At 45.5% G+C, this 20,178-nt stretch overlaps 1 protein-coding gene across 5 annotated transcripts in view; it reads right to left on the bottom strand.

Annotated features, from left to right (window-relative positions):
* Nucleotides 1-662: 662 nt before the first annotated feature.
* The window catches only part of HS3ST1 (heparan sulfate-glucosamine 3-sulfotransferase 1), a 38,026-nt gene continuing 18,510 nt past the window's right edge, over nucleotides 663-20,178 (bottom strand). For 3 of the 5 annotated variants that reach the window (XM_072737772.1, XM_072737774.1, XM_072737776.1), the window contains one exon: nucleotides 663-9,673. In XM_072737772.1, the coding sequence (XP_072593873.1) occupies nucleotides 9,223-9,673 (451 nt within the window). In that variant the 3' untranslated portion in view covers nucleotides 663-9,222. Of the gene's footprint in view, nucleotides 9,674-13,394; nucleotides 13,462-20,178 lie in introns of those variants that run through there. The other 2 variants (XM_072737773.1, XM_072737775.1) reach the window with 1 other exon arrangement.

The following is a 20,178-nucleotide window of genomic DNA, read 5'->3' as shown; positions in this document are numbered from 1 at the left end:
TGAATTATCAAAAAGACATAACTTAATTTTAATATACGTACACAGATACATACTCATGAGCTGGAAAAATGTGGAGCCATTACAACATACCAAAATATTGATAATGATGATTTCTGAATAGTCTTACTTGAAGGATCTGGTTGTCATACAATAGACACGCATTCCTTGGGTAACAACCTTGCGTTGTGTTTGTTTTCAAGAGAAATCATAGAAAAAGTGAGCTTCTAGGGCTGCCATAACAAAGTACCACAAACTAGGTGGCTTAAAACAATAAAAATACATTTCTGCTGTTCATACACAGTTCCAAAATTTGTAGGGACTGGCCATGTTCTGTCTGGAGCCTACTGAGGAATCCCTCTTGCTTCTCCATGACTATAAGAAATTTGAGGACAATTTTGGGGGTTTCCTTTTTGCAGCCCTTTTCCTTCCTTGTCTCCATCTGACTGTCATGTTACAAGCACAGGAATCAATGGAATTAGGAGGCCAGCGCACCCCCTTCATCACTGCATCTTTGCTAACTACATCTGCAGCACCCCTTTTCCATATAAGGTCATATTCCTAAGTCCTGAGGTCTGCAAATAATATATCTAAAAATCAATATATATATCTGGGAAATGTCACTAATAAGTGGAATGCAACTCTACAATGAAATTATTTCTCAATTATAAAATTGGAAGATATTAAGTTTGATTTTATTCACTGAAATGGTCTCCTGAAATAGGAAAGCTCATACTTTGTTGGTGAGAGTATAAATTGGTAATCAATTTTGGAACCATAAATTTTAACTTCTTATCAAATATTAAATATATATATATATATATATATATGATTTGCATCAGCATTACAAATTTTTGAAATCAATTCTAATGACAATTATGTAGCTAATATACTCCAAGATAAATATACAGGCGTATCTACTGAAGAAATGTTACAATAACAAATAATTGAAACCAACATGAATATTTCCTTGTGGAAAAGTTGTGAAATTATTGTAAATTATCCTATGGAATAATGATGAACTATGAATCAAAATGAGAGACATCCTAATGCTTGTCAAAATCACTGATTGTGTGTGTAAGGAGCAATAGAACTACAGAAAAAAAACAAAATTATGTTATGTAATTTAAAAAAAAAAGAAAAAGTGAGCTTAAGCCATGACTAGTGGCATCATGACTTGCTTTTGCATTAGTTATGTACACATAACAAATAGCTACAAACTTAGCAGGGTAAACCAACATACACTTAGCACCTCGGTTTCCATGGGGCAGGAGTTTGAACAAGTTGTAGCTCGCTTTGCTTCCTTCTCACCAGGCAGCTCTTAAATGCTTCAGCCAGGCTGCTTTGTCATCTGGAGCTTGGGGCCCTCCTCCAAGCTCACAGGTTGTTGGAATATGAAGTTCTTTGCAAAGGTGAGGCTAAGGGCTTTGGTTTTTTGTTTGTTTGTTTGTTTTTTCTGTTGTTGTTGTTTTGTTTTGTTTTGTTTTTTTGGTTCAATGTTGGTTGGAGGGGCAGGTGGATGGGATGGTAGAGCGCTCTCAGCATTACTGGCCCTACAGTCCCTTGGCACATCAGTGTCACCCCCACCCCCTTCTATGCCTCTCACAACATGGTATAGGTGACTTCTTCAAAGCCAGTGGGAGACTTTCTCATTACTGGCTCTACAGTCCTTTGGCACATCAGTGTCTCCCCACCCTCTTCTATGCCTCTCACAACATGGTATAGGTGACTTCTTCAAAGCCAGTGGGAGACTTTCTCTCCAGTCCACTAAGTTAGTCTCATATATCATATACAGTCACACCCCATTGTCTTTGCCATATGAAGTAACCTAATTAAGAGAATAGATATCCCAACTTATTTGCAAGTCCTGTGAATTTTCAAGGGGTGAGGACCACATAGAATATGTTTAATAAGGGCCAGGAGCACAGACAGCCATTCGTGAATTCCACCTACTATGTTCTGCTGGTATTTGTCTTAGGTTCCTGATCTCTAGTTTTGCCTTCTTCATGCTCTAGCTCTTTCAATGAGCAGATATTTTGGAGAAAGTCTCATTTGCATTAAAAGAGAAAGTAGTCCAGAGGTGAAATATGCTAGCTATGAAGATAGACTACTCAAGGAAAAAAATCTGGCTCTACCATTTACTAGCCGTGTGACATTTAATATCTCTGTGCCTCAGACTGCCCAGCCATAAAAAGTTAATAGTAGTCCCCAGCTCATAGGCTGATGTGAAGATTAAATGAGATAATACCTACCTAGCTTTTGGAAACACTCACCTATTATCCCATTACCCTCTACAGGGGATGATACCAATCTTGAGATCTGAGTTACTTTTCAATATTAGAAGAGTATTTATAGAATTAGGATCTCTTTTATTTTCACATTGTCCACTAGCTGTGTAATACTCATAGAATCTCTACAAAGAAGGCATCATTTATCCTATTTTACAAATAAGTACCTGGAATTCAGAGAAGTTAAGGAAAACACCCAATATCACATAGTTATGGAAAAGGCTGAGCCAAACCCCTAAGTTCAGGTCTTTAGAATCTAAGGCCAGTGCTCTTTCTTTCCAGTGTGCCAACACGAGAAATTGGTATGAGGCTTGTTCTTCATGACACCCTGTTGTAGACCTTGTATCCATGGGAGGAAGCTAAGGAAGAGAAGTTTAGGTACAGGAAGTGTGAATTTTAATAGCCCAGTTTGGAGATGTAACGGGCTGTCTTGGAGAATACTAGATTCTCTATTAGTGTAATATTCAGGATGCATTGGGCACTATGGCATAGCGGAAGAGCCTGGGCACCTCCATGAGTCATTTAGTCCGTAAACATTTGCAGTGCCCTATTTGCTGGGGATCTGGTCAGCAAAAGCATGGAGTTTGGATTGATTATTTGCTGAGAGATTTGTAAGGATTAAATGAGGCAGTATATTGTGAAGTGCTAGAGAAGGTATTCCCAGGAGGCCAGCCAGACCACAAAACTGGGACATGGTAGTGGGTGTTTTCACATCAGATTGACTCCTGGACTGGAGTTAGGATTCCATCCACAAACATTTCTTACCTACTCCATGCCAGGCACTGTGTTAGGTGCCAAGGTGTTGCAATCAAGAGGAAGAACTATCTATACAAAAGATCCACATAAACTATTCGATGAACAGTAGAGATACAATCCCCTATAATATAAATAAGATGGAACAGTGCCTTCATATTTATGAGAACAAGGAAGTCTTTAGGAAGGTGGAATTTGTTTGATATTGATGCATTAACACTATTTTGATAGTCTGATAAGCCAAAAAAGAGACTATTACTTGGTAACAATTGTATCGACTATTATATTCAGCATTTTTTGTGTATCAGCCAATAACACAGTTTCAGTCCCTCTTGTCTCTTATTTAACTGAAATAATTATAATTATCTGGTGGGTTGGTCATATCATCCACATGAAGTACAGAGACTAAAACATTTCTGCAAGTTATCTTAGATTGGATGTCCTAGAAGCAAAGCCTGGGATGAGGCTCCCTATCTTCCTGGGCAAGTCATCTACTGAGAACGGGATTATGAAAGAAATGGGTAAGGTGATGAAGGACACAGGACAAAGTAGGGAAAGAAGCTAAGCAAAGTGTGGTTTCAGGAGAAGTCTGGCATTGGCCTGATACCGCTTGGTGTTCTGGAGCATGAATTGCACAGAGGTCATTCCACCCCAGGACCAGCAGGCTAGAATGCTACCCTCAACCCTATTTGACAAGCCTTCCCATGTGCATTAATCATAGTCACAGGCAACCCCCAAGAAAGCAGGAAAACTGAGTGAGCTCAAGTCCCCAAGCACCTCTAGGTAAGGCAGCTCCTTCAACTCAGGGGAATCCTCCAGAAGCCCTGAGCACCAACTCTTTTGGCAGCTGGAGGTGGGACACTTACTAGGAATGGGATCTGGATGGGGTACTAACAAGAGTAGGTACAGCCCCATAGCTGGAAGTGGACAGGAAGACAAAGGCAGTGGGTGTTTGTAGACTGGTTCAAAACCAGTTTTGGTCTGTTTCCTAAAATCCGAAATGCTTTTAACCACTAACCCATATCCCCATAGAGTTTAGAGGGTTTTTTACCTATTTTATCTCATTGAATTCCCCCCAAAACAGAATCAGCCCACTTATATTGAGAAAGATGTTGAGGTTCTGAGAATTTGAACCCAAGACCACATGCCCAGTAATTGGCAAAGGTGGGATACACACCCAGGACTCCTGGCTCTAAATGCTTTTTCTCTCAGGTGACCTAACGGGAATTTGGAGGAAAGGGAGTAAATATCTTGATATGAGCATGAACTGTAGAACTAAGGACATTTTCCTACATCTAGATATTTCAGCCAAGCAGCTCGAAGTTCTGCTGAGTGTTTGTAGCTGTGGTCCTCACTCCTTGTTTACCATTTGGAGAGCTCCACCCTGCTGTCCTTTGTGAGTCCAAGTACAGGCTTCTTAAATAAATGTCTGCCAGGAAGGAGCCTGCTTCATCATGCGCCTATAACAGGCACATGATCAAGTCCCCAGCCACTCCTGCTTGAAGACCTTCTGGTATAACCTATCTGTGCCCTGGCACATCCTGGGTGTCCATCATTTCTCTTACATGCTCTGCGCTGAGTAATAGACAGATGTTTATGCGTTGCTTCTCCCTCCCCTCAGCCAAGATTGCACGGATCATAAAGTGGCAGAGCAAGGATATCGGAGACTAAGTTCCAGTTGTAACAGATCATCGGCTCTGGCATCCTGGGCAAGCCCTTTGTGGTCTGAGTTTGAGTTTCTTCCTCTGTAAAATCAATATCATGGCATTTCCTACTTCTCATAATTGTCCTGTGGATTAGAGGCAACGTATTTAAAACACTAAGCAAATAGCGGGGTGTGCAATAAATGATAGTTATTTTTCTGTGAAGAGATGCCTGTGCAAGAGACAGAGATACACGGGTGCTTGCTAAGAAAATTTCCACCACTTGGAAAGCAGATGTCAAGGCCACAAAGTGAGTTCCCAATGTGTTTAAAGTCTGTTGCCCGCATCCCCTTCCTCCTTCCCCCAACTCCGTCATCACCACTGTCTTGATTCCTCAGGGCCCTTGTCCGGAATGCCCTTGCTCTGGTTACATCCTTTTCCTTCCATTCCCCAGCATCATGGCAATTCCTCCAAGAAGCTTCCCTGTGGCCCGGGTGTTAATGACCATGCCCTTTGGGAAGATCCTTCTTCTCTTCCTACTCCTGAGTAGTGACATTTCGAGAGATGCCTCTGCCATCTTTCACCTTCTGTTTAGGACTCTCAATGCCACATTCCCCATCTCAGGAACAACTACCACCCTGGAGCGAGTGATATCCCTCTTATTTCTCCAGCAATGAGGGTAGGTCCATTTCTTACATCTGCTTCCTTCTCTCTGTGCTGGGGCTAGCTGACTCTTCCCAGCGACGTTCCCAAATGACACGAGAAAGTACAGAACATATGTCTGGCCAGTCCAAGGACAGTTAGCGTCATTCCCTTGCCTTCCTACCCCCTCCAAGCATCTTATTTAAATCCAGAAGAATTAGTGACTCTTAGTGCCTACTATGTTTTGTTTTTCACTCCTGAGGGCTTAACACCATGCTAAGCACACAGTAGGGCTCAAAGAAAAAAAGACATAGAGTGAACACTTGAACTCTCGGTGGTGATCTTGGATCCCACCTCTTTGAGTAGCAGTCACCCTACCCTGCGCATTGGACTCCTCTGCCCTACATCTCCCTTCAGTTGAGTAATAGTCTCCAGGATTGAAAGAACAAGCCCCCCTGTGCTCAGAGGCACATGGTCATTTTTGCTAAATGAGCACATTTTTAGGTTGTGAGCTGATAACTAAATAGTGGCAATGGGATTTCAGCGCTACCTGATTACTGGACGGAGGGGGCAGGGAGGGGCTGTCCCAACTCGGAAGCATCAAATCCAATAGCGGAGGCTTTGCTCTCAGCTGCTCCCAGCTGCCTCTCTGGAACACCCCGCCTGGAGGCTCCCAGGCTGCCCCTGGACCTGGGCGGATCGGAGCAGGAACTTCACTCCCTGTAGCTGGCATCTCTCTGTTAATAGAATTGATTCGGCATTTGGAGAGGGATCAGGAGCCCATCTGGCTCCAGAGTCACTGCATTTGTGCCCCTAGGAAGGCAAGCCCAGGTCCAAGGCGGGGCCTTCTCTGAATTTGGAAGTGCTCAGATGAGATCGAAATGCCTGGGCTACTGGAGTACAAGTCCTTGTATCTTCTGAAAGACTGGCTGGACTTTTGCCATAAAGGGAGTAACAGAGAACCACTAGGACTCCTGACCTCTTCGTCCATGTAGAACTCCATGAACACATCCTCAGTCAAGATCCCGCACCCCAAATCTACAATTATTGACTTTATACCCACTTTATCATTTTTTACACTGGACCACCCCTACCAGGAACTGTGCTAGCCCGAGCCACTAGATCATGTCCCCAGTGCTGGGTCCTTCCTTCCTCCATGCCTGCCCGGCATCTCTGATGCCCTCACTGCATGCTTCAAGCATAGCATCCCCACTGGGGCACAGACCCCCATAGGTATTTTGCAAAAAAAGATGCTTTGGAAACTCTGAAAACTCACATTGGAGTCTCCACACCAAATTCCTGGGCAATCTTGGAAACTCACTTTAAGCTCTTCATGGGTGTGATAAAGCAAGATCCAACAGTGCACTGTGGAGGGAAGCATTCTCCAGATTACAAAGTGCCATGTCAATGGGAAGCCTGCTAGAAATATTGTGGCCACACCCCCTGGGGGGATCTGGTTGGGTAAGGACAACCTTACAGATTTCAGAGGAGGGAGGCGTTCTTCCTGCTCTCTTTGCATGGCCAGGGGTGGGGCCTGGGCCACAGCAAGGTCAGGTCAGGCTGCAGCTGCTGCCTCTAAGGTGACTCACTTCCCTGATCGCACCGCTGAGAAAAGCGCAGGCTCTTTCTTGCCCCTCTCCTTGGGCTCAGTCACACCTCTTGAGGTGGGAGACGTTTGGCACCAGGGAAGGAATGTCAGGTTAAGTCAGGAAGAATTGTCTCTGAGTCTGGGCCTTTCCTTTTGAGTTCAGAAAGAGTAGGGTAGGATAAAACCAAAACACCACAAATCTGTACTTTGGCTCTGAGTGGACTCCGAGCCTTGGCTTGGAGTCAGTGTGACCCTGGCAAGCTCCTTATCCTCTCCATGCCTATTTCTTCCTCCTTGAACTCGCTATAATAATTCCTACTTCCCAGGATTGTTTGGGGGCATTTTCAATGAGTTGTATATAATGTCCATTTCACTCCTCTGCCTTAAAGATAAACTCTTGTTAGGAAACGGGTTTCTTTGGCTATTTTGTATTTGTTTTGTTTTACATAATGATTATGTTTTGCTTTCATAATATGAAAAAAAAAAAATCCAGTGTATTTAATTCTGTAAAGGCCAACTGAGTAAGAACCTACGAGAAAACCACGACTCAGGGGGCTTGTGGGACCACCTCCAACAAAGTGGTCAGCTGTTCAGGTGCAGAAATGAAACTGAAATCAGGCCTCTCTCCCCTCGGTGCAGGTACAAGGGCTTCCTTAGGCGCTACCTCCACTTTGTGCTTTTCTCTTTGCAGTTTTGACCCTTGGGAGTTTAAATTTCCTTTCCATTTCCGGACTACAAATTCAGAGTTGATTTTAAAACACACACATATTTATGTCTCAGTGCATATGGAATATGTGTCTATAAATGGATATCGATCTTTCAGGAAATAGATGAACAAACTCCCAACCTAAGCAAAAGTCTACACCATGAGTCGGCTTTCCACAGAACCTGCAAGATGGGGACACACCCAGTTTGCAATTTCTCTTTTCTAAGTGGGTTTCCAGAGACCCGCTGCCACCTGGGGCAAAGTACACAGCCCCAAGACCGTTCTGAAGGCCAGTGCTTCAATCCCCTTTATTTTAGATTTTGCCCATTGCTGAGATCGGAAATGTACGCAAGCACTCTTTGAGGCAAAGACGTGCGACAAGGGAGCTTCTTGTTAGTATTGACTATTTCTCCAGTCTTAATATTGCTCGGTCCACTCTGAGTTTACAGGGGGTTAAAAAAAATCCATGCTCAGGGACCCGCTGAAGTCGGGAATGGGTGAACCTGCCACCTCTACAATAATAGGGGATCTCGGTGAAGACAAATCTCACAATGCGAGTAAAAAATAAATCTGATGACCACAGAGAAACATTAAAAATTAAAATGAACAATGAAGAAAGGAGAGGGCGAGAGAGAAGCATAATAGCCATGAAAAAAACAATTTCTTTTTAAAGTAACAAAGGAATATAGATTCTGCAATGAGTACAACACAGATGGCTATTTTGAGTCAGGGGCCGGTTAATTATATTCAAAAAAGACAGGGTCTCCAGGACTTTTTTTTTCTTTTTTTTTTGAAGTGAAATATTTTAGTTCCTTCATAGAGAGACATAATTACACAATGTTAACAACCATGAAAAACAATACAAAATGCCCTCGATTTACCAAGTAGAAAAATATAACTAGTATATATGGCAATTGTGAATCTAATACTGTACAGAAGTAATTTATGGATTTTACAAATAAATTATAGCTTAAATGCCCTTTTAAAATTCTTCTTTGTTGTTGTTGTTTTTCTCCCCTAGATGTACACCAGAACTTACAATAGGAAAGGTTCCGAGCCCAGCTTATTGCAAATCAGTGCCAGTCAAATGTCCTGCCCACAAGCTCGAAGAATTTCCTATTTGGCTCGTGAAAATATTCGTGCAGTTTATTGAGGAGTTTGGGGTCGACTTGGGGGTGCGCCCGGCCTTTGGACTCGTGCAAGCAGCGGTCCCGGCCGCCGTCCCGCAGGCAGTAAAAGCCCTTGGTTTTGTTAAAGTAGAAGTTCGAGGCGTTGATCTGCGGCGACAGCTTCAGGAACCTCTCGACCTTCTGGATCTCGGGGAAAGGGTCCCTGATGAGGCGGTCGCCGTCGACGATGTGGATGCGGCGCAGCGGGAAGAAGCGCAGCCAGTTCTGCAGGTGCACGTGGTAGAGGCTGCGGTTGAGCGCCTTGTAGCCCACGTTGAGCCGGCCGTCGCGCACCAGGAACTCCTCGATGGACGGGTAGGGCTTGCGCTTCTGCACGTGGTTGTAGAACACTTGGGTGTAGTCGGACAGCACGCGCTCCGACGGGTCCCGCAGGATGAGCAGCAGCCGGATGCCCGGGTTCATGCTGTGGACGCGCTCAGGCACTTTGGGCGACGTGAAGTACGCGGGGGTCTTCTCCACCGTGAGCTGGTGCGGGGACGAGAAGGGCATCTGGCCCAGGTACCAGCGCAGGCCCTGGCTGTAGTGCTCCTCCCAGTCGAAGAAGTGCACCTCGTTCTCGGCGGCGGCCACGTCGGGGTGCAGGCTGAGCATCTCCAGCAGCGCGCGCGTGCCGCCCTTGCGCACCCCGATGATGATGGTCTGCGGCAGCTGCTGGGCCGAGCCGTTGGGGGCCGCGCCGTCCCGGCCCTCGCCCTGGAGGGTGGCGGCTCGGCCCGGCTCGGCCCCCGGCGCCGCGGGGCGCGAAGGCGCTAGCGGGAGCTGTGCGGCCAGCAGCAGGGCGCCCAGGAGCAGCGCGGCCGGGCGGGACACCATGGTGGCTTCGCGGCCTCCCGCTCAGGGGCGCATGGGGCGCGGGCCGCCGGTTACTAGGAAACAAAGGGGGAGAGATGTTAGCCCCCAGTACACACCGGGCCTGGCGGAGCCGACAACCCCGGAGTCCCGGGCAGGGAGGGAGGGCAGTCCCCTCCCTGGGGCTCCCTCGCTCGGACACCCTGTGCAGGGCCGCTCAGGAAAGGTTTCGGGCTTTGCAGAACTCCCTGTGGCGACTCCCGGGATGTGCCGTTTTGCTCAGGTGGCCCCGGTGCACAGAGGAATGGGGGCGGTTGTGTTCCACTAAAAGTTAGCATTTATGGATGCTGCACTCGGAATTTCATATAATTTTCATGCAACATCAAATACTATTTTCTTTTGATTTTTTTCCCCCAACGATTATATCTATTCAGCTCTCTGCACACACACACACACACACGCACAAAGGGCAGATTGGCCCTGCCCGTCAGAGTTTGCCAACCTCGGCTGTAAAGGAAAGGGTCGGAGAGGTCTTTTGGACCTCCGCAAACATCACGGAAATATCTACTACCTGCCAGCCCCAGGCAGAGGAGCTGGTGATGGGGAAGCAGACATTGTTCCTGCCCACCTCCCACCAGGGGCTCCTGATCTAACAGGACTGATCATTCTGTAATGATTAGTCCCTATTCTTTACCCCTCCGTGCATCCAATTCTCGTTTCGGCCTCACTGTGGGGGGAGTGTGCTCCCCAGCAATCTGATTTGGGTTTGGCCAAGGGCCTGGGAGTGGGAATGACAACGTGCCAGTCCCCAGCCTAGGCCTCGAGAAGCTTTGTGTGTTTGCATTTGCCCTCTTGCACTTCTGCCTTGACCGTGAGCAAGATGTGCCCTGGCCAGCCTTGGGCTCCATAGGAAGAGGAGAGACACGTACGGCAGAGCACCACACAAGCCACGGTGTGCAACACAGCCATCCTGGCTCCATTGTGGCTGTAAGCCACTGAGTTTGGGGGTGGTCAGTATTGCAGAATAAATGTGGCAAAGGTTCTTTGATATAACCTGACTGTAGGCATCAGTGCTATATCTGCTGTGATTATACTTTAGGTGGGGTAGTATGAGGGCACACATTCCCTCATTTTGCCTAAAACAACTTGGGGTGGCTTCATGGTAGAGAAAATGTTTTAAGTGAGCCTAGAAGGACAAACAGGTGAGGTGGCTTTCCCATGTGCAAAGCTGCACCGCTCATGAAGTCTGCTCAGCTGATTGGCGCCGTGACCCTACAGAGCAAGGTAGGAAGCAGGACAGCTATGGATAGGAGTCTTGCCTATGGACACACAAATTTAGTCCAATTCAGAATTCATAGCCCAAATCCAAAACTCTGAATGCAGGGCTCTTTCCACAAACTGCCTCCTTTATATCTTCTCTTCTTTCCCAACCTGAAATTTATAACATTTAGGCATCAAAGTCCCACAAGGACACAGCCACTGCTGGGCCAGATGGCAGGGGGTTCCCAAAGACAGAGGAGTCACGCCCACATTTCAGGGAACTGATTAACAACTACAATCATCAAGAAGTGTTTGACCGTCTCCTGGAAAGAGGACATTGAAAGTTACTTATAAGTCATCTCTGTCTGAGCACAGTTAGGGAAGAGTTAGTGACAGGCTGCCTTGGGAACAGGGGGCTTGATAGAGCCAGCAAAAATGTTCTCCATCAAGAGCGCCCATAGTCTTCTTTATGCAAGGTTTAAAATTCACTATATTAGTTTAAACTTGTCCAGAATGCATAAATAAATTTTTGTGGTTTTCCATTTTTTATAATCAAACCAATTGCTCTACCTCCCTCAGATATCAACTGTATTAGTTGCTTTGAAAAAATGTATATTAAAATGTATTAACCCAAAAAGGCAACTAAAAACTGGAATTTTTTAGAGAATTACAGAATACTGGAGAAGCGACTTGCACAAGCAGCTAATATAACTTTTTAGGAAAAATACATAGAAAAAGAGAAAAAAAATGTTTAAGGATGGATGACCGATCAGCTGTGGTCCAAAGTTGTCTACTGATTGAACAAGCTCAATTTCATAGAACTCTTCCTTACTCACTTGAATGCTTTAGTATGTTTTAGTAAAATTTCATTTCTTTCTCCGTGTGGGTTCGACCTATAAAGGCAAATGGATGCCACTGTGATTCTCTTTACGTATTTGGGATGTGTACGTACACCTGCACAAATGCATACTTGTGTATGTTTGTGCCTGTGTGTATGCTCCTGTATGGGTGTGTGCACATGTGCAAGGAGTAAGGTGGGTGAAGTGCAGGAGAGAATGACTACTTTATACTACATCGTTTTATTCTTCTTCTTCTTCCTTCTTTTTAGAAAGGAGGAGAGTGACAGAGGTGAGGGAGGCAGAGGGAGAGGGAGAAAGAATCTTAAGCAGGCTCCGTACTAAGTGGAGGCTCGATCTCATGACCCTGAGATCATGACCTGAGCTGAAATCAAGAGTTGGATGCTTAACTGACTGAGCCACCCAGGCACCCCTCGATCACACTACTCTTAGTGATGGCTATTGCTGATCCCATTTCATAGCTCTGATTCTAGACTCAAGAAGCAATCACAGATCCCAATCCTTCAATACCTATGACACAGTCAGAGGCCAGATCTGAAATCCAGCTGCTCTAACTATTCATGCTTCTCTATTATGAGGCATCCTGCTTGGTATAGCGCACATCTGAGCTTTTTTTTTCCCCTAAAGGGGAATTATCAACAGACAGCAGAAAAGAACCTAAATATATATATATATATATATATATATATATATATATATATATATACTTTTTACAAAAAACAACACCAAAAAAAATACACAGGCAATTAGTAGTTTAAAAGCTCCTCACTTCTCTTTAATACTTTCTAAAGATGTATTTACTTATGTCTAAAGCCTACATTCCAAAACTATTTGAGGTATATAGAAAAAAAAAAAAAACCTTAGCTAAAGTCTCATACACTCATACCATATATATATATATATATATATATAGAGAGAGAGAGAGAGAGAGAGAGAAGCATTTATATGTATGAGTTATATATATATAAATATACGTATATATACATATGTATAGCATGTATACATATGGAACTTTAGCTAAGTTTTACATATATATACAAATAAAACATGCATATGTATATATACACACATATACAGATATCTATCTATAAAATACATATTACGCACACACAGTGGTCACTGCCAGCCAACTTCCTCCCATGGTAATCTGATAATTTGAACTCAGTGGCACAGCCAAAATTTCTGGGCCTTTTACTAACACTCTCAGGAAAGAGATGACTCTCAGGCTCAGGTGAGCCCGTGAGCCAGGACACCATGGCCATACGGATCCTGACACGAGAGCACATGAGAGCCGTGGCCACCAGGCCCGAGACAGCTTGCCTAAGGTCACATAGAAAATCTAGGCCTAAACCCTGTGGCTCTGAAATTCCAGTTCTGTCCTCATCTGTCTGCCATTACTGCTGTTTCCCTAGCATGGGGCCTTCACAGGAAATGAGGACAATGTTTAGGGGGTCCTAAAGAAGGCAGGCCCTCAAAAACCTAGCGAGCCGTGTCAAAGTCCCAGACCAGCGAGTCCAGAATCCGCTCACACAAAGGGTAGGGACTTCAGAATAGCACAGGGTCAGATTCATTTGTTTCTTCTATTCAGGAGGGAAGTCAACAGGGATTTGCCAGGCTGTGGGGTCAGAAATCCTGTCTCTGGTCAAAGCAACTCGACCCTTCTTGGTTTCGGTTTTCTTACCTGTATAATGGTAACAAGTGCACCACCTCAAATGGTTTCCTTGAGACTGGACTGAGGTGACCTGTATCTAGAGGCATTCATCAATAGAAATATTAATGTGAGCCACATAAGCACTTTTTTCATTTATCAGACAAATATCAAAATTGATGGAACTTATGCTACCTATCTGACATTTTAACTGAGTTATAAGATTAACTTTCCATTTTTACCAATACTTTCTCCTCTCCGTAACGCCAAGCACAGCCCTTGCCCCATAATAGTCATGCAGCTGGTGAGTTATATAAATAAAAGTACAACATGGAGTTTTACTACATTCCCAGAAAAATCCCAGCATTTCTAGGCAATCAAGAGATGCTCATGAAGGCCACAGTCACCCCTCCTAAAGGTGGCAGTAACCACCATTTATTTCAATGTCTCTGACACTTAGCCATATCTCGCCCTGTGACAAAGCATCTATTATTATAGCTTTTATTATAAGTGTTCAAATGACCCAGGAGTCACATTAAGAAAAAGAAATACTTTTATCTTAACCTAAATATCCAAAACAGTATCTCATCAACACATAATCCCTATATGAAATTAAGGAGATGTTTTGCTTTTTTTTTTTTTCCACCACGTCCCCAGAATCCAGTGCGTATCCATTTACTCCTACAGCGCATCTCAAGGCCATATGGGGCTGGTTGCAGCTGAAATGGGAGCGCAGGGGTACACAGAGCTCAGCAGAGTTGCAATTCTTAATTTAAGTGGAGAAAGTGCTCTCTGAGTAGTCAGATCCCTTCACCCCACTCACAAATTAGGAGGAAGCCAAGTTGAAATTGTAGGCAGGATAAGGAGAAACTGATCATCCTCTCTCCAGGAGCGAACCAGGTAATATTGAACAAATGGAACCTTCTGGAAGTTTGAAGCCCTGAGCTGGCACAGGCAGTGAAAGAATGCTCAACTGTACCTGGAGCCCAGGCCTCCTGCTTTGCCAAAAGCAATGATGGCAGCTCCCATCTGCAGCACTTGTTACTGAGCAGACACTAGGCTGGCAACTTCGCACACTGGGCCCCTGTGATGCTCACTGCCAAGTCTTCAAGAGAACTGATCTCCCTGCAAGAAAGTGAGGCTCAGAGACATTCAGGGGCTTGTCCAGAAAGGTAGAGGCTGAGCTAGGAAACTCCACCTGAGCAGACAAAGTCAGGGATGTCGCTGCCCCTTTCACTCCTTGGTGATGCCTGGAGTTAGGGTACATGTAGTTGCTGGGCCTGACGATATGCTTCTCTGGTCCTGTCAAACATTCATACCTGGTAACGATCTTTTGATGAGGGACAGGGTTTCTTGGAAGGATGAGCAAAACAAACCCTCCTCTTCCCTTTGTAGGTGGATTAAAAGGTCCCAACGAGAGATCTAACCCCTCTCCGTTCACTCCACCATTTATTTATCAAAGATGCTGTTTTCTTGGTCCTGCAGTGATAAACCAAGCTCTGATTTGCAAAAAATGTAAAAAGGCAAAAGTCTTCCCCATCAGTAACATTAGGCTTCCTTGGGCCCCACCACGCAGGTGTTCACTGCATGCCAGGCATGGGGTGATACGACATAGGGACAGCCCACAGGATTTTTCAGATGGAGGTTCCCTTGCACTTGAAATTAAATCCAAATTCCTTTCCAGGCCCAGGGATCCCCCAGGATGGGAGCTGCCTATCCCTCTGGCCTCAATCTGCTTCTTCAAGCCAAGCTCCCACTCCACTGACCTTTCTGTTCCTTTGAACACCTCCCAGCTCTGGGCTCCGGCATTTATTTGTTGCTCCCTCTCTTTTAAGCATCCTGAGCTTAGGCTTTCTGGGGCTGGCTCTTTCTTGTCATTCAGATTTTATTTCAAACACTGGCTTTCCCTACAACACGGGCCCATCCGCTCTCTTTTAACCATATTCTTTCCCATCATCCTGTTTTATATTCCTCATGTACTATCCAGAACTATATTTGCTTGTTTGCGATGCCAATATCAGAACCTCCCAAATGGTGTCCTGACTCCTCTCTGCTGCATCCCCTGGGGCCTGGTATGATTTCTGTGCACAGTGGGTGCTAGCGATCCTATCTGCTGAATGAACACGTTGATGTAGCAGAAGGTTAAGCAAATGGCCCAAGGTACTGAGGAAGGCTCTTAATTCAATAGAAGAACATTCTGAACAGTTTGTCTATGAAAAAGGCTGTATTGGATGGTAGTGAGTTCTTCATCCCGAGAGAGTCAGGCAGAAACCAGATGTTGAAAGGGGGTCTCAAGATTTCTAATGGTGACTGGACAAGATCACCTGAGAGTCTAGAAAATATTTTAATTAAAAAAGGAGGGGAAGCAGTGAAATAACCCTTCAAAATATTTTAATTTTCTCCTTAAGTCTTCTTATTACATAATTCACATCATGACCTAGATTTCAAATGTAATTAACTACAATATATTCCCTCAGTCCCACCACTGCAACACATTCATGGATAAAGAGAAATAACTAGAATATTCCACGAGAGGTAAATTTAATGCATCAGAAATAGTGCTGCCTATAATCCCTCTGTCTATGAACACCTTTCCAGCCCCTCAACAAATACTAGTGGCACAGCTGGCACAGACCAGTAGCTCCTCTTGGATGGTAAGGAGGCTCAAAATGCTGAACCACAAGTCTCATAAGGGATATAATGAAAGGGTTGGAAAGGAAGAGATTACTAACTGGGTGCTCAGGGTGTTCCAGGCAGTGAGCATGAGTACATAAATGAACTCAGAATTCTAATACTCGCAACAAAACTAAGAGGTGGTTATTCTCATTTTATCTTCCTTTTTTAAAGCAACAGAAAGGTACAGTAGTGGGGAAAAAAAAAGAGCTTTTGCAATTGGGCAGATTCAGGATGGTATCCTTATAGCTCTCTGAACTCAAATAAGTGTCTTCCTTGTCTGAAGGGCAGCCCTTTTGAGAAGGGCTCAAAATACCCTTCTGTAAAATGGGCAAAACCTACTTCCATATGGAGGCCATCAACATTAAGTTGGCATTAAGTTGGTAAGGACATTTACCCTTGCCAAATATATAGCACAGGGCTTGGCACACAGCAGGCATTCAACAAATGTGAATGGCCTGCCTTTCTCCCCATGACAGATACGGGATCAAGCTATTAAAGTTCAACGACCTTCCCAAGGTCACAGACCTAGGAAGTGAGAGAAGGAACATTCCATGGGCCATCTCTAAAGCCTGCTGCGCTTCTTTTCCTTTGAGTGGTGGTATCTCCCTGTGGGCAGCAGGGGAAATGCATTCCAGGCAGAGGGGAGAGCTTATCCACGAAGATGAGAAGAGTAGAAAGGATGAGAGAGATTATACTGCCAGACAAGAACAAGCATCCAAGGGTGCTGAGTGATTTAATTTTCTGGAATGTACTGAAACCTCAGTAAGAACAACAGAACTGTTGTTTCCATACCCAACCAAACTTTTGAGCAATCAACAGTGTAAGTTTTTTTGTTCATCTTTAGGAGTCAAAAACATCTTCACTTTCACCTTTAAACAACCACTGAAGAGCACAGCGTGGTGGTGTCAAATTTCCATCCTTGGCAGGTCAGCTTGGAAACCAAGAAGGAGGAAATAGATTCAGCTTGTGCCTGTCAGTCTATGAAAGGACAGTGATATCTCAAGACTTACATAAATATTTATTTTCTTGAAATTGCCTGCACATGACACTCTTCAACAAATGTTGACACCCGCTTTTGTTTGGATTTACTTATGGTAATTGCTGTGAGGCCTACCTCACATGGGGTGGAAAGGGTTCAGGGCAGAAAAGACCCAAGGTCAGTCCACATAATGTAAATAAGTTTCCCTGGGTCACATTGACTGTCTGGGGAAAGGAGGTGTAATTGGTCCATTTTCCCCTTGAGAACGAAGAGGACTTTTCGAACGCTATTTCCTCCAGCCTTACTATGCTGCCTGGTGTCCACAGCAGTGCTGGGAGTTCTCCCTATTTATAAAAGCCTACCTGGATAACGAACAGAACTCTGGAGAACTGAAGGAAGGAGGTATCTGGGCAAGCCAGGGAGGGCAGCACAGCATGACAGGGATTTGGGGCCAGAATATTTCTATCACAGTCTTGTTCCTGAGCCTCTGAGAACTCCACAAAACCGTGAGGGTGAAAAATGCAACGTGTCCCATAGGAAGTCTGAAGCCAGTTCCCATAAGATTCTTCTCCAAGGAGATGAGAGATTAGGGCCAAAGGACCTGAATGAATAGTTGCTGGTGGGGGGTGAGTACAGTGTCCTTCCCAGGAGCTCAGGATGCCCCTTTGTAATTGCCTAGCACAGTGCTTTCCAAGCTCAGACGTGCACACCGGTCCCCTGGAGATATAGTTCAAAATGCAGATTCTGATCCAGGAGGTCTGGAGAGAGGCCCAAGAGTCTATGTTTCTAACAAGCTCCCTGGGGGAGCTGGCCTGGCCACCCTAAGCCCTTAGAATGGTAAGGACCCCGTGAGTTCCAAATGCCCGGGGTCCATTCAGGTTCAGATACTGATCGCCATGGCCTTGGGCCGGGGGCGGCCAATGTTCCTTTGGTTTTTGTTTCTTCCTATTGTTGGGGCAGTTTGTTTTTAATTCCAGGACTGGAAACTATTCATGGTAGACAAAATAGAGAGGGACCAGCCTGGCTACAGAGGTGGAATTAGCTGCAGAGGGGGTTAGAGGGAACATGCTGAAATTATCAGAGGATTTAGAGCCAAAAACGCTGGTTCAAACCACAGCTCTATAATTTCAAATCCACAAGACAGCATTGAAACTTGGAGCCTTAGATCCAATGCACTGGCTCTATATACCAATTGCAAGGATTAACTAAAACGCTCTACGTGGATGCTGAAGATATTGCCATATTGCCTGGCCCATGGCAAGCCCTCAAATCATGGTAGCTATTTTTGTCCCTAAAAAAATAAAAGAAAGAAAGGCTGTGGGGTATAAATGGGATCTGGGGATGATAATTAGTCAAACACATTTGTTCATGATCCAAAGTACTGCAGTGACTCAACCAAAGAGGAGCTCAAGGAAGAGAGGACAGTGACATGCAGAAAGGTTCCTGGCTGTCTGTCTGGGAAGGGGCCATGCGGTGGGTCCTCCCTCAACACCCCCTGCACCTGCACGAGCGAGGAGTGGCCAGGTGTGTGCAGCGGTGAGGCCCCAGCGAGAGAAGAGGAGGAGGAGCTGCTCAACGTGTTTAATCTGCCTGGCTGTGCACAGAAGGCAGCAGTGACCTAAATAAATCCTTCATTAGAAGCAGAAACACGCTGGCACAGGCAGTACATGGCGCAGCTCTGTGACAGGAGGGCGGACGGGGCCTCTCTTATTACTCAGCGCAGCTGAGTGGAAAGGGGGCCGTGCTGGTAGGCAGAAGGCAGGGAGGCCCACTGCCTTGACGTACCTGGGGGTGCGCAGCTTCAGTCTCTGCTCCAGGTGGGCTCACCCCCACCCCCAACAGGGGTCATGGGACTGTGGGAGCTTCTGAGCCCAGGCAGTCATCACCCCCCCCCCAACAGGTGATGAGCAGCCACAAATCCCTAGCATGTCCCCCAGAAATAGCCAGCAAAGACACACAGGGTATCAGAAGCCCAAGGGCCATGTGCCATCATCTTCTCTGGTCTTTTTCCCTGCAGGATGGGTAAGGTAGGAGGAGCATGGGAACCTCAAGGTCAAGAATGCAGAGGCTAAACCAACTTGGAGATCCAGGTTTCCTGTTTCCTACCCCAGCAGAAATGAGACACATGGAAATCTGTGCATCTCTTGTGTTAGGGCAGAGGACATTAGGATAATCTGGGGCTAGAAATAAATGTGAGCAAACCAAAGGAAATTCTTCCCCTACGCAAAGTGGAGGGAGGGTTTACCTCATTTCTTAAGCCAGTTTGTATGGACTGAGTGTCTGTGTTCCTTCAAAATTCATATGTTGAAGCCTTAATCCACAATGGGATGGTATTTGGAGGCAGGGATTCCAGGAGATAACTAGGTTTAGATGAGGTCATAAGGGAAGGACTCACAACGGGATTAGTGACGGGATAAGAAGAAGAGGGACCAGGGCGTTCTCTCTGCCATGCGAGGACACTGCCTGCAAGCCAGGAAGAGAGCTCTCAGCAGGAGCTGAATCTGAGGGCATCTTGATCTCAGACTTCCCAGACACTACCACAACTGGGGGGGCTTGGCGGGTGGTGGTGGGGGGGGATGTATGTTGTTTTAGCCACGTAGTCAATGGTATTCATTACAGCTGCCCAGGCCAACTAATCCACAGCTCTTACAGGGAAAAGCAAAGACAAGAGGTTTCCCTGGGACTGCTGCGTATTTCTTGGGGTAACAGGTGACATCTGGGGACAAAGCTGGCTGGCTGGTGGGGACTGCAGCAAGCATGGATCTGCCTTAAGGACCCAGCTTCTGTCAACTGCCCAGATGTTGGAGACGAAGGACCAGCGCCTGATCTTTGAAGTTTTCAAGATCCAGCTATGGGTATTTATGTGAAAACTCCTGATTTTCATGAGTGTCATAGACAGGTATTAGTTGCCACATAAGGTGAAGGTGGGGGAAAAAAGACTGACAGGTAAGCCTGCAGACACTGATGACGCCTGAGGTCCAGAATCTGCCCAGAGGTGATTGTTTTTGCAAGGCACCCACAATGTTTCTAAAATTGTTCTCAGTTATGGGGGATATAGAAACGATCCAGCCGTTGTCCTCAGAGCACCCTGTAAAGTAAAAGACACACACAGAAGGAGAGTCATCACCATGGTCAGTGTGACCATAGATCTGGCCACAGCTA

Source organism: Vulpes vulpes, chromosome 14, assembly GCF_048418805.1.
Source record: "Vulpes vulpes isolate BD-2025 chromosome 14, VulVul3, whole genome shotgun sequence".
NCBI lineage: Eukaryota > Metazoa > Chordata > Mammalia > Carnivora > Canidae > Vulpes > Vulpes vulpes.
This window is presented reverse-complemented; position numbering and strand designations above follow the sequence as displayed.